This window comes from Marmota flaviventris, chromosome 10, assembly GCF_047511675.1.
Source record: "Marmota flaviventris isolate mMarFla1 chromosome 10, mMarFla1.hap1, whole genome shotgun sequence".
NCBI classification, from domain to species: domain Eukaryota; kingdom Metazoa; phylum Chordata; class Mammalia; order Rodentia; family Sciuridae; genus Marmota; species Marmota flaviventris.
Genome location: NC_092507.1, coordinates 89,206,378 through 89,220,467, shown reverse-complemented (window position 1 = coordinate 89,220,467; position 14,090 = coordinate 89,206,378). Strand labels below are relative to the sequence as shown.

Sequence of the window (14,090 nt, the reverse complement as noted above, 5' to 3'; positions counted from 1 at the left end):
CAGAACATGACAATATTACATAAGGTGACCTATAAGTCTTTCCCACTTAATATTTATTTGCTTATTAATTATTTATTATGTGGATCTATCATGAAATACTCTCTGGGTATCAAAAAGACAGGCTACCATAAAAAATCTAATGAACAAATATATTAATCAATATCTATCAGCATTCCATGAGCAATAATGCATGGTTGTAGGTTTTATGGTTATTGATTCACTATGGGATTCTAAAAAGAAAATAATTGAGTGTGTAGTCAGGTCACATTTTCTGTGAAATTACTAGATTTAGAAATATATTCACTCTTGACTAGTGAAAAGTTGTTTTATTTGTTATTTTTTAAAAACACTGTATAAACTGTATAAACCTAGAGATGTCTTGACTTAAAATCTAAAATACAACTAAAATACAACTTTAGGTCCTATAAGACTGTGGTAAGCCAAATATTTTTGTCATTTCTGGTGTTCACATTATCTTCACTAGCCCAGTAATCTTATAGGTAAATTAACTCTTTTCTAGACTTCAGGTGTGGGTATATTTCCCTTTGATAGACCCATTGTACCAAAGGTGACTCATACTGGGTATGTGACTCTATTTTTTCCCTAAAGTCGTGTTCCTTATCCTAATGAATGACACTCATCACCCAAACCCAAACCTGGAAATTAACCCACGTAACTTCTCCCTCACTTCTCATATCTAATTAATCACCAAGGATGCCAATTCTTCTGCAAACCTTTGTGGATTTATTCTTCTAAATTCCACCAATAGTTTCTCATTCCAAGACTTAACTTTCTCTCACCTACACCATGAGAATAAGTGAACTTGCTGTCTCTGACTTGGGTTGCTCTCTCTGAAGCCCATGCCTATCTAACTTGCATCATAAAAATGCCCAAGTAATAATTCACAACATAAAACTAATGACTTTGTTGCTTTGCGTTAAACCCTTGAAGTACATACCAGATTAAGTTTAAATACTTTTGGGTAGCCCTCAAGCCTTGCAGATGGTAACAGCCAATTTCAGTCTCAGTTTTTGCCACTTATTACATTATCATTATTCTACACTCTAGAACTTCTGCAACCACTGGGCTTCTTTCCCTAAACACAGACTGCTACTTTTATAAAGAAATATCCCTTCCTCCACCTGCAAACTATGATTCCACTTTTTTTGTTGTTTGCTTTTGTGGTACTGGGGATTAAACCAGGAGCACTCCACGACTGAGCCACATACCTAGCCCTTTTTAACTTTATTTTGAGATGATAGGTTCTTGCCAAAATGTCAAGGTTGACCTTGAATTTGTGATCATCCTACCTCAGCCTCCTGAGTCACTGGAATAATAGGTGTGAGTCACCATATAAGTCCCACCTAGGACTTAACTTTTACAATGAAAATCACTTTGGTAGATTATGAGAGCACTGAAAATTATTTAGCTTTTTTCAAATTGTAGTTATTTTTATTTCTCACAACTAAAAATCATTATAATTGGAGCTTTACTATTTCCACGTATTCCACTTGAACCTGTTCTGAAAGCAACACATTTTAACTTTTATGTTTTCATAAACATCACCAATTCATAAACTTTAACCATTGTTCACTTTCTATTCTTTAGTATAGTTATTTGCATCTCTGGGAAATTAAAAGAAGCATTCCATTTATATTGTTTTTCTTTTTTTCTTTCTTTTTAATTTGGAAATAACAGCCTTGTTTTCCCCTGACATTCAATCTTATATTCTTCTAAAGATGCTATTATTTTGTTGACTGATAGTTCATTAATAAGTATAATTACCACCTGCCACATTGCTTCTAAAATTATCCAGTAATTGCATGTATATTAATTTGCAATTTTGGAAATTAAGCTTTTAGAAAGATACCCCCTCCTTTTTAGTCAGGGAGAATTCCAGGTATATTTTTCAAACCTTTAGATTTGTAAATCCACTTTGTGTTTCGTCTTTACCACATTGTAACACTAGTGTAGACTTTCACATCCTTTCTATGAATCTTCTATTGCTTGACACATAAGCTATTGTGTTTTAATCCTTATATGTCCTCATAGGACATAATATTTGAAAGATAAAAAAGAAATAGTAATTGGTTTTCTGGGCACCATGTTTAAAAAAAAAACAAGGGCCAAGTGAAATTATTTAGATATATTTTAAAGAAAAATAATAGCCTAGATTCCAAGGTAATAGATGCAAAGACGATTTGAAGAGTCTCTTAGTATCCACCTTAGTTTAAAGCTATTATTGAGAATAAAGTACACACACAAACTATAAATATGTATCTCTCTCAATTTTGTTAAAGACAATTTCTTTATTTTTCCTGCCAACACTGTTGAGAAAAATATATACCTTAGCTAAAAACCCTATATGCAAATAATTCCAAAATTCTCCTAAGAAATCAAGTAATATTTTTCCTTTTCATTTGATTTTCCTTCAGTCATGCTTCCCTTCATGTCTTCTCTCCATATATTTTACTTTAATATATACACATATATATTATATATATACATATCTAAAGATTTCCTATTCTCAGTAACCAATCATCTTGGAAATTACTTGCAAACTTTGTTTTCATGCTCTTCCTGAAAGCATGTTGCCTTGACCCTGAAATATCTGTAGGTATTAATATATATCTAGTGCTTATATATAAGTGCTTATACATATAGTACTTATATATAGTGCTTATGTACATAGGTGTATATATATAGTGCACATATATATGTTTATATATTTATTTATATATATACAGCGCATATGTACACATGTATGTGTGAATATATATATACACACACACACACAAACGTGTACCTATATATGTATATATTTACACATCACATGTAGATAGATAGAAAAAGACAATGGCCTCTGATTTATCCTGTCAACCTCTGATTTATCTCTCACAACCTGAGATTTGAATATGGGCAATTATAGTAATTGTAAAATAATAATAATAATAGTTGTTATAGTTGTTGTTGTTGTTATTATTATTATTATTATTATTATTATTATTATTACATTACTCATGTGCCCTGGATCCAATATACCACATTTGCTAAGAGTTCTAATGAACAAATTATTGATTTCTACAGCTGAAAGGGGCCTTGGAGAGCATGGAGTCAACTGCCTTATATTGCAAGAAAACACTACATATGAGGAAGTTACAGTCACTGGCCAGTCACAACCAACTAGAGGAGGATGAACAGACCCCCAGACTTGCCGAGTCCCAGTTCCAAGTTCCTTTAATAAATCACACATTCTCTCCAGACACAGCCTTTTGGTATCTATTGTCATTCCTCACAAGGTGAAAATAGAGTTAACTGAGCTTGCTGTGTGACTGAGCACCTAGAAGCAAAGCCTACATTCTCAAGGGCAAAAGTGAAACATGCAATTTCTTTAACAAAAGTTGTTCTCCAAGGCTGCCTTTTCTGTCTGTTCAGGTGTAAGGTGCCTAAAAGGAATGTTTGCCACAGGCAACAGCTATCAATCTTCAACTGTACTTTTAAAGCAACGATGCTAATTTTAGGTTACTGTTTGAAAAAATGATTTCCTACTTGCACTATCTGATCATCTTGGAAATTATTTGCAGACTTTGTTTTTATGCTCCTCCTGAAAGCAGGTTGCCCCTGATCCAGAGAAATCTGTAGATATTAAGTTTGGTGTCTGAAATGTGTACTTTGGCAGACCTCCATTTAGACGTGTCTTTTTCTATGAAAGATAAAGAGCAGCTGATTATATTCAAACAAACCCCAGAGGAAATGAACTCTTTTGATGGTGACTGAGTACAGTGGAGATGGAAAAGCTCACGTTTCCCCTGACCTCCCACCTCTGCTCTAATGATTACGAAGCTCTATCAAGAATATTTTGTTTGATGGTCCAGCAAATTGTCCAATAAGGGAGGAAAAGCAAGACAGGGCATTTCCCACGAGGGTGGGGAAGGAGTTCCGTCAGCTTTCCTGGGTGAAAAGGGCCGGGGAAGTCATCTCTATTCATGCTGTAGATGTGGCTGCGGCAGTCACACCTCCCACCAGAGCCAGGCTGAGATCTTACCAGTCACTATGAAAACTCATTAGCTCCACAGCAATGAGCCCTCCACTGCTGAAGCTGGGCGCTGTGCTTAGTACCATGGCAATGATCTCAAACTGGATGTCCCAAACCCTCCCGTCCTTGGTAGGACTGAACACCACGAGGCTGTCGACACCAGATACCTTAGTAAGTCACTCGGGGGTGTTTGGCCATCTTGCGAAGTAAGTGCATTAATTTTGTGAATGGTAAAGGTTGAGATTTTGTTCTCTATTCATAGGTCGACTTCAAAGATATATTATTTATAATTGTAACTTTAGTCTTGGATATTTATTTATGAGCACTTTAAAATTACACCCAGGGGGGGAAAAAAACCCTGAGAAACTAAAAGAAAATACTGACACATTAAATACTTAAGAATTAAAAGCTTTGGTTTAACTATATTGAGATTTGGAAGGATTCTTAAAAAATTATGTCTTGTTCCTTATTATTTTGATTCTTGAAATACTTGTAAAATCTGTATAATTTTTTCTACAGAATGAGATGTTAGAGTATTTTCTACCTAATTTAGATTTTCTACAGCAGGCTTTTCCTTGGAATGCAATGCCTATGAGTGTTTGTAATGAATTCAGCTAGAGAAACCAACAGTTTTTAAGCATAAATGAATAATAAAAAAAAAGCAAAAGAAGAAAAACCTCAATTTAAAGCCTGCCAAAAGAACTTTAAGAGAACCAAGAAACATGAATAGAAAATTTACTGATAAAAACATCTTCATGTTTTGATTAATATTTTATAAAGACTTTTCATATCACAAGTCTATCTAGTATAGTGTACATTCATCTAAAATTAATGGCTTTTTAATCCTGTCCATATTTCAATAAATCTATTCTGATAGTTTGAAGTAAGGTTGGTTAGCAGCACTGTGAGATATTTTAAAGAAGAATAAAAACTATTGTTTTTTTTTTTCAGATAATCATTTAAAAATAGAAATAAAGGAATATTCTGGACAAAAATTTTTCTACTGTCAAATAAAAGGTTCAGAAACAATTAGGATTTGAGTCTTTTTTACCTTTATGGGGATTACTCCAGTGAACCATAAAAAGTCAGACATTTTTAAAAATTGTTTGCAGTTACTACTAATAATTAATCTATCAATTAATGTGTACTTAACTGAGTATAGTTAGAATAACTAGTTACATAGTTTTCTAGCTTCTCCCAGTGCTGAAAGCATCAGAAGAGTAAATGTGAGGCACACTTTGACTTCTTTTTACATTTCTATTTCCCTTGGTCCCTCATGGTACTGCATGACTCCATTATTGAGAATCAATTCCATACCTGCACGACATGATCTGGAAGCAGGAATGTAAAAGACATTTACAGTTACAAATAATGTATGATATGCTCTCAACATGTATTCGTAACACAAAGAAATTTAGATTATTTAATATTTACTGATCCCAGTTTTTCCAAGTACCTGATTGCTTCCAACAGCATAGTTGTTGAATTAACTCTTTCAGAAATATGATTTTAAATTAAGAAACCAATGACTGAGTGGTATTACAAACTTGACACCTTAGTTCTGAGATCTATATCTTTGTTTATAAATGGTAAGTTGTTTATTTTCTATTGCTGTAGAATAAAGAGAATCAAATTTCCAAAATTATACATGATCTTTTTTTAAGAACATCTTTTACCTTGTGAGTTTAAAGTAAATTAGTTTTCTTTAGTTTCTGGTTGAAAATTCATTGGTCGAAAAACATAAAGCACTACAATTAGTGTATGTATATTATAACACATCAATTCTTACTTTGGGTTCCCTTCTTTTGCAAACAAAAAAAAAAATAAACAACAACAATAAAAAAAATATTCAGGAGAGTTCTCACTGTGGTTAGTTATAGTAACTCAGTAAAATGCATTCTTTGTGATGGTGAAACCAGATTGCAAAAGCTTTTTATCCTTTTTTCCCCCTCTTTGGTATGCTTTACAGAAGAATAATCTGTTCCCATTATTCAGAAAATTACTTATACCTTAGAATTTCCATGGTTAAACATGAACAAATCTGTATTAGATTAAGAACATAAAACATTGATGCTGGGGGGCTAGAGCTGGGGCTCAGTGGTAGAGAGCTTGCCTAGCACATGCGAAGCCCTGGGTTCACACCTCAGCACTACATAAGAATAAATAAATAAAATAAAGGTATTGTATCCAACTACAACTAAAAAATAAATATTAAAAAAATATTGATGCTGGAAAAGGGGAAAAGGATCTCAGAAACTATCTGGGCTGCTTATTTTCACACTATCTTTAGAACAGAGGTTTTGTTTTGTTTTGTTTTGTCTTACAAATCTTAGATAATATGAGCAGGATAAATATTTTCTCAATGGAACTCGAAGTGAAACTCTAATATGTAAAACAGGTCATGGGTCAAATAATAAATAGTGGGAGGAAGAATTTACTGGGTCTCTACCATCTGCTTCCTTCCCACACAATCAATCCCTTGAAACCTTAGAGCTCTCCGAAGTTTAATTGGAAACATAATTAATCTAACCCCACCTCATCATTCTGCAAGTGGGGAAACTGACTCAAAATGGGTAAAGTAACCAATCAGATCTCACCCTGCTGGTTAATGGCGAAACAAGTGTAGAATTAGGTCACAAGTCTATAGTCCTGAGCTGGATGCCTTGGCCCTCAACTATAATCCCAGAAACTCAGGAGGCTGAAGCAAGAGGATTGCAAATTTAAACCCTCCTCAGAAATTTATCCAGAATTTAATGAAACCCTGGCTCAAAATAAATGAAAAGGAGTGGGGATAGAGCTCAGTTAAAAAAAAGCATGTCTGGATTTTGTGCTGTTCCGAAGTACAAAATAAATAAACACATAAATAAGTAAGACTACAACCCTGCCCAGCGTAGTTACCTCTCCTACCACCTCCTTTGCTGTCTCTTACCCCTCCTGGCCTCTAGTGACTAACTAGGTACTTCCCGCTGGCTGAATTGTTTTCTGTGTCCCCAGATTTCACTTTCTCCTACACACTAACACTCCCATCCTTTAAAATAGCTTTCCTCATCTCCTTGATCTCACAGAGTCAGGGAAAAGATACAAAATCAACCATGTCCCACACATCCCCAAGGTTTTTGTATTTATAAAGAAGAAAAGGGCTTTGTGGCAGAGTAGTGAAGGTTTTCTGGACAGAGAGTTATTCCCGCTGCCTCTCAAGTAGTTCCGCCAGGCACCTTACTACTGTTTCCATGCAGGGGGCTGGCAAGAGTCTTCCCTTAAAAGGATGAATAGTTTCTTGCCTCTGCAGGTGTAGTTACAAAGGACTGAGCCAGCTCTTCTCAAGTTTCCTGCCCCACCATATAACTTTAAACAGCCTGAAAGAGATGAGTCTGTAATTTTGTATTCACCATGCATAGGTCTTAAAATTTATATTGACAGTCCATGGAATGTATGGATGGCAAAAAGAAAAAGAAAAAGAAAAAAGAAAGAAAAAGAAAAAGAGTGATATAAATATTCACAACATAGTCTTTCTTTAAAATGATAGTTTCAAAACTCAGCATGGGCCCACATACCTGTCTGTATTCCCAGCTACTCAAAATGCTGAGGCAGGAGGATAGTGAATTCACCAACCCTCATCCCCCACCCCACCAGCCCAAAATGGTTGTTTCAAATGACCTGAAAAAGAAGAATAGAGTCTGAATCATTATATGGCACTTAAACTTGTTTATGACAGATGCCTTTGAAATGGACGTGTACATTTGATTGTCTCCAAAGCTGAAATAGGTTTTAAAATTCCAAGATGGTTTTTATCAGTAGGTAGTTACTAGGTGATAACTCTTATTAGGTGATAAACTCCATCTTATTTTTCTCCCAATCCTAAAACCTTCCTTTACCCTTCTTGTTTTCTTGTTTGATACTGTGTTTTTTTTCCCCTTTATTATTTAGGTGGTTGTTGTTTTGTTTTGCTTTTTATGTTTTCCCTCTAAACTGTCCACTGAACTGGTGTCTGAGCTGAGGAAGTTCCTCCTTGGGCTCAGGCTCCCTCTGGTGCTTCTCTCAGATACAGAGTAGCTTCCCCTGGAGGCTGAGCTTCTGAGAAAACCCACCTGCTGTGGACTCCACACCAGGAAGAACCTGGAGAAGGGCAATTAAAGCAGAGAGGACCTGGGCAGACACAGCTGTTCTCAAACAGTCAGCCCTACTGCTGTGGTAGGAAAAGACCTGGAAGGGGCCTGTGGGCAGAAGCAATTTGTTTTGCTACATTTTCAAACATCTAGCTGGCTTGTCCTCATAAATAACTACTTTGTTGAATTAGTCAACTTAAAGTTCTGTAAAATGAATAGAGTTCCCTGAAACAGACTGTCAATACCCTTCAAGTTTTTTATCTTCAACTAACTACTGCTGTTTCAGTCCTAAGTGAAAAAAAATGTCTCACTTTTCTGGGTTTGGTTTTGTTTTTGGTAAAGGGAATGGAATCGGGAGTCTCACACATTCTAAGCAAGTGCTCTAATACTGAGCCACATTCCCTGCTCTTTTTAATATTTTGTTTTGAGATGGGGTCTCCCTAAATTACCCAGGCAGGCCTTGAACTTGTCATCCTGCTGCCCCAGCTTCCCAAGTGGTTTCACTTGGATCACCTGGCCAACTTTCATGTTTTCATGCAACGGTTTTTCCTCTCCAAATCATTAGGAGATGTCTGCTTTGTGATGGGGCAACTTAGCAAAATAAGGAAGGGAGTTAGTTCAGAGAAAGGAAAATATTGAAAGCCACAGAAAATGTGATAAATTGCCTTTTTATACATGAATTATTCAAAGGATGAGAGGAAAGACTTATCATTAATTGCCTGAAGCAGAAGCAGGGCCAAAGAGGGAAATTTAGAGAGAAGTCCGGATCACACTCCTTAGCTCTCCACCTGTGGAAGCGACTACCTATGAACAGTGAAATCCTAATAATGGGTAGGCAAGTGGGAACACGAACACATATAGGGGAAGTTTACTGTGATTTCTGGGGATAAGCAGAGATGAACAACCTAAATTTAATGTCTTTCATTTGTTTTTTCATCCAGAGGTCTTTAGTGAGGAATATTCATTTATTTTAGTCCCCAGTATTCTTATGAGTAATGGCAAGAAAATTGCTGTGCAGTGACATCGTTATTAACACACCCTCCAGAACATAGTGTCCTTTAGTGTGATCTTTCAACCTCTCTCTAATTCCTTTTCTCACTTCTCTCCACAACTGAAGCCATTGGTGAAAGGCTTAAAGATTCAACCAAGAGATTTTATTGGGGGCTGCCCGAAGGGGAAGAAAAGGAGAGAGGAGAGGAGGAGGGCAGAGAGGGAGAGGAAGAGAACAGAGAGAGGAGAGAAAGAAGGGGCAGAGAGGAAGAGAGGAGGAGGGCAGAGAGCTTGAGTTTACAAGCTTTGGCTTAAGAAGAGTTGTGTAAGCGACATGGCGGGTGCTGATTGGCAGGGTAACTCAGGAAAGGTGAGCGGACAGGTCGAGAAAATTTTTGAATTTGGCGCCCTTTGGGGAGGAGAGGGAGGGTTAAGGGATTAAGTGATGTTCTTGGGAGTCAGAAACTTACTTCAGCGGGGAGTCTCCCACATACCCAACAATTGGCATGCTGAGCCACATTTTGCTCTGAGACTAAATGTTCCCTCAGACAGAAAGCTTATAAGGGGTTTTCATTAATTAGGCATCTCCTCTCTAAATCAAGTGTTTTTTTTTTTTTTTTGTATAGGTGATTGAACTCAGGGTACTCAACCTCTGAGCCACATCCCCACCTCTATTTTGTATTTTATTTAGAGACAGGGTCTCACTGAGTTGCTAAGTGCCTAGAAGTTGCTAAGTCTGGCTTTGAACTCACGATTCTCCTGTCTCAAGCCTCCCAAGCCACTGGGATTACAGGCGTGCATCACTGTACCCAGCTCAAGTAGGTTTTAATAATTGCGTTTCTTTTGGATTATTTCTCCCACCTTATACAATACTTTTTTTATTTTTTTTTTTAATTTTTTATTGTTGGCTGTTCAAAACATTACATAGTTCTTGATATATCATATTTCACACTTTGATTCAAGTGGGTTATGAGCTCCCATTTTTACCCCATACAACACTTTTTTTAATATTTTTTTTTTTTAGTCATTGACGGACCTTTATTTATTTATTTATTTATTTATTTATTTATTTATTTATTTATTTTTATGTGGTGCTGAGACTAGAGCCCAGTGCCTCACACATGCTAGGCAAGCACTCTACCACTGAGCCACAATCCCAGCCCTGTACACCACTTTTGATAGTTTGATCCCTTATTCCCTCTTGCTTCAGTTCAAATTTTGTGAAATATCCAAAAACTCAGGATAAAAGATGAAATCTAACAATATTCAACCAGTTGATTTTTTTTTTTTCTTTTCTGTTCAAAGGTTCAGAATTTATCTCTTTGCCTGCCCCTCCATCTAGGACTTGAAAGTTATCACAGAACCTTCTACAGAATATCTAGTTGCCTCTTGCTGAGCAGTTAGAGTAAGGACTCTGTTCCTCTGGGGTGATGAGAGTCACTTGCTTCCACACTGGACAATGTCCTCTCCCTGCCTGGTGAAGCAGGACCACCACCCCAGATTAAAACCCTAAGCTACAGCTTGTGTTTTTGTTTGTTTGTTTCTAACTGCCTGTCTGTAAGGCCTCACTCTGGCTTGGACACCCATACATTGTTGTTTCCTAGGCTTCCTTAACTACTGTAACATTAGTCAACCTCAAAGAGTTGTTTTGGACCCAAGCAATTCTTTTGTCTTAAGGAACAAGTACAGAACAAACTCAGGTTAACAAGCACATTAAATCATCCCATTAGGGGAGTAAGAAATTAAGATTGTACACTTTTAATTGAGTCAGAGAAAGAGAACAATCAAGGGGGCTCTCAATGAAAGATTAGTTCCTCATCAAAACAGTATAATAACTTCTAGACAGAGAACTATCAACAGTACCCTCTTTGGAACTCCTCTCACGCTGTGGGAGTTTTCCTAGCTTCTAATAAATCTGCTATTAAACTCTTACCCTCAGGCATCTGCATACTCCATTCTTTGGGTGAGACAAGAACCCTTCTAGCACTCACTTGACCCTGTATTCCACTGGGGGCTTCACCTCCATCAACTGCAGAGGGATCTGTCTTAACTAAAGCCCTGATTATGGCCATTGGTGAAGTTATCTGCACAGGGTGAGCTTGGTTGCTCTGGACTGAAAGTTGGAGAAACTGATATAAGTCTCACATATGTCAGTAACAGGACAAAAATAAATAAATAAACGAATAAAAATGCTCAAAATATTTGAGTTTCAGTTTCCTTATGAGTGAAACAAGATATTACTTATTTCCAAGAGTAGTTGGTTCAAAAGAAATGAGACTAATATATGAGAAGGAATGTAGGACAAAATTATTGAAATGCAGGATATTTGATTTACTTTTTTTTTTTTAGAGAGAGAGAGAGAGAAATTTTTAATTATTATTATTATTTTTTTTAGTTTCCGGTGGACACAACATCTTTATTTTATTTTTATGTAGTGCATGAGGATCAAACCCAGTGCCCCGCACATGCCAGGGGAGCGCGCACTACCACTTGAGCCACATCCCCAACCCTTGATTTACTTTTTACTTTTACTTCTTAGGCCTTAAGATCCCATGCCCATACAGAGGATTGAACTGGTGGGTGTTTCACACTGAGCCACATCCCTAGCCCTTCTTATTTTTTGAGACAGGTTCTCATTAAATTGTTGAGGCTGGACTTGAACTTGAGATTCTCCCACCTCTGCTTCATAAATTGCTGGGATTATAGGCATGTACCCCAATGCCTGGCAGGACCTTCTTCTCTGATATGAACCCCCTGAAATTTTGGGAGAACTCTCTCATGGTTGTTTTAGATTTATGAAGCAGAGCTTTGTAATTAAATTACAAGCAAAACATATGGACTTGAAATACAATTGTTAAAATTATCATTTTACTTCTCCTATTTAGAACATTCTTAAATATTTCATGAGTTTTGTAATATTAAAAACTGCTAAATAGTTCATTTAGTTCTTCTAATTAACACAAAAGTTTCAAACAGTGCTGCATCAGTAATCACTGTGATCGGTAATGCTGTAGGTAGTAATAAACTATATGCACCCTCCAAGTACTGAGCTTCGCAATAGTATTGAAATTGGTCTAAAGTTCTATGTCATCATAAGTTCAGGTGAATTGAAATTATTGGTGGTTCATTATGGGAGTTAGACTTCATCTTCTAAAGTCAGACTGTATAAAAGCACAAACCCCAGTTTTTCTGACTACCCCCTTTATGACCTTAAGCAAGTTTCTTCCTGTCTCTATGTTACAGTTTCTTCAGCAGTAAAATGGGCAGGATAACATCAACTAGTCCACAGGAGTATTAAGATATTTAAGGCAATAATAAGCATGAATTGCCAAAAATTGATAGATTTACAAAAATGCCAATCTCACTATTACGTGAGTTTTATTTACCCCTGAATAATTGCTCTCATATGTTAAAATTGGAGCAGATCTTTTCTCATAGGTATCCAAAAAACATCTAAGTACATCCTTCCATCTGAGGTCTTGATTTTATTTTGCTTCTTTTTTTAATGTCAGCATGGGTGACCTAAAACAGAGCATTCAAAATGTTCATAAAGCTTCCTCTATTTATTGCTGACCTCAACATAGAGGTCTCTATCAAAATCCACAGGACTGTCAGGAACTTGTCTTTTAAATTAGATTTTTCCTCTTTCAAGTTACCTTTTTCTTGCCAAAAAGGTGACTTTTTATAGTTCAGTTTCAAACTAACTGGCATAGAGAAGGTCATGTCTCTTTTTAGTGATTCTTACAAGAAGACAATTGGAAGTACAAACAAGTCTTAAGACTCCACTTTTATTAAGCTGATCTTCAGGTAGGAAGCTAAATGAACATCAAACATTATTCACCTTTCCCTCTAGCCTCATTCCAGAGAGCAACTGACACCCAACCCTGTTAAGGATAAGCTCCACCAAGTTAGCCAAACACTTGGCAAGTACATGTCAATATTAATGCTGCTGGGCTTAACAGTCAGTGTTTTCACTGCTTTTAAAATATTTTAATATTATAATTGGATGGCCCCTGCCCTTTATCCAAAAGCTAAATTTATTCTAGTGACAAGCCTTAATTTTATGACATATTTGAGGTTTGTATCTAATGCTAGGAGAAACTCACAGGGTCTCTGCCCAGGTACTCAGGTCAAACCTTTAATTGTATCATTGAAACTACTCTGCTAATGTGCTTTTATGTAGATAATCTCTAGACTTCTTCTGTAACACAAAAAGAATAATCCAATGATTTTTAAGATCTTATCTAATTCTGACAATATTTAATTCTAAGAATACCTTTCTATTCTAACCGGAAGTTCAGGCAAAAATGCTAAGGGGAAAAAAACGGTGAGTAGGATATTAAAAAAGAGGTTATGTTAATGAGTCTGACCTCTTGGGAATAAAAGGTAGCATAGGAGACTTCTAGGAATTAAATATAAAGAAGTCAGAAGAGACTAATAAGATAGGTCAGGCAATATTGGCTTTTCATAATAGATCAAGGACAAAGATTATGATATCTTTGTGAGTTTCTTGAGTTTTTAGTTTAGGGCTTCCCCAATATTCATTTATAATTGTTGTTAGAATGTCCAATAGCACCCTGTCATAGTTATTAAAGGCCTTGAAAAGAAAAAGACGTGGGTGTAATTCTACAGTTAGTGCGTCATGAGCTGGGGCCGGGACACAACAGGAGATGAGACAATGAAGTCATCTCCCTCTTTGCCTGAGCGTGTGAGAAATTCCTCCCTATCTGCTCATTTTCAGGAAACAGAAGGAAAGCTAGAAGGCTAAAAAATTCTGATTCTGACTGTATAAGTAAGGTCAGAATTGAGCCAGAAGGTGGACCACTGATTTATCTCATATTTCCATAGGAAAAACAAATTCAGACACAAAATGGGTGGTTTGTCTATATAACATCTGGCAGGTGACTGGCAGGTGGCTTTTTCAATAACCATAAGATTAATCTCTAAAAATAACTATA

At 36.3% G+C, this 14,090-nt stretch overlaps 1 protein-coding gene across 3 annotated transcripts in view; it reads left to right on the top strand.

Annotated features, from left to right (window-relative positions):
• Olfm3 (olfactomedin 3) overlaps nucleotides 1-14,090 on the top strand; it is a 203,950-nt gene that overhangs the window by 154,107 nt on the left and 35,753 nt on the right. Inside the window, exons 1-2 of one of the 3 annotated variants that reach the window (XM_027943143.2) lie at nucleotides 4,079-4,207; nucleotides 7,188-7,234. The exons of the other annotated variants lie outside the window; for them this stretch is intronic. Coding sequence (XP_027798944.1) covers nucleotides 4,079-4,207; nucleotides 7,188-7,234 — 176 coding nt within the window. Of the gene's footprint in view, nucleotides 1-4,078; nucleotides 4,208-7,187; nucleotides 7,235-14,090 lie in introns of those variants that run through there. 3 annotated transcript variants of the gene reach the window in all.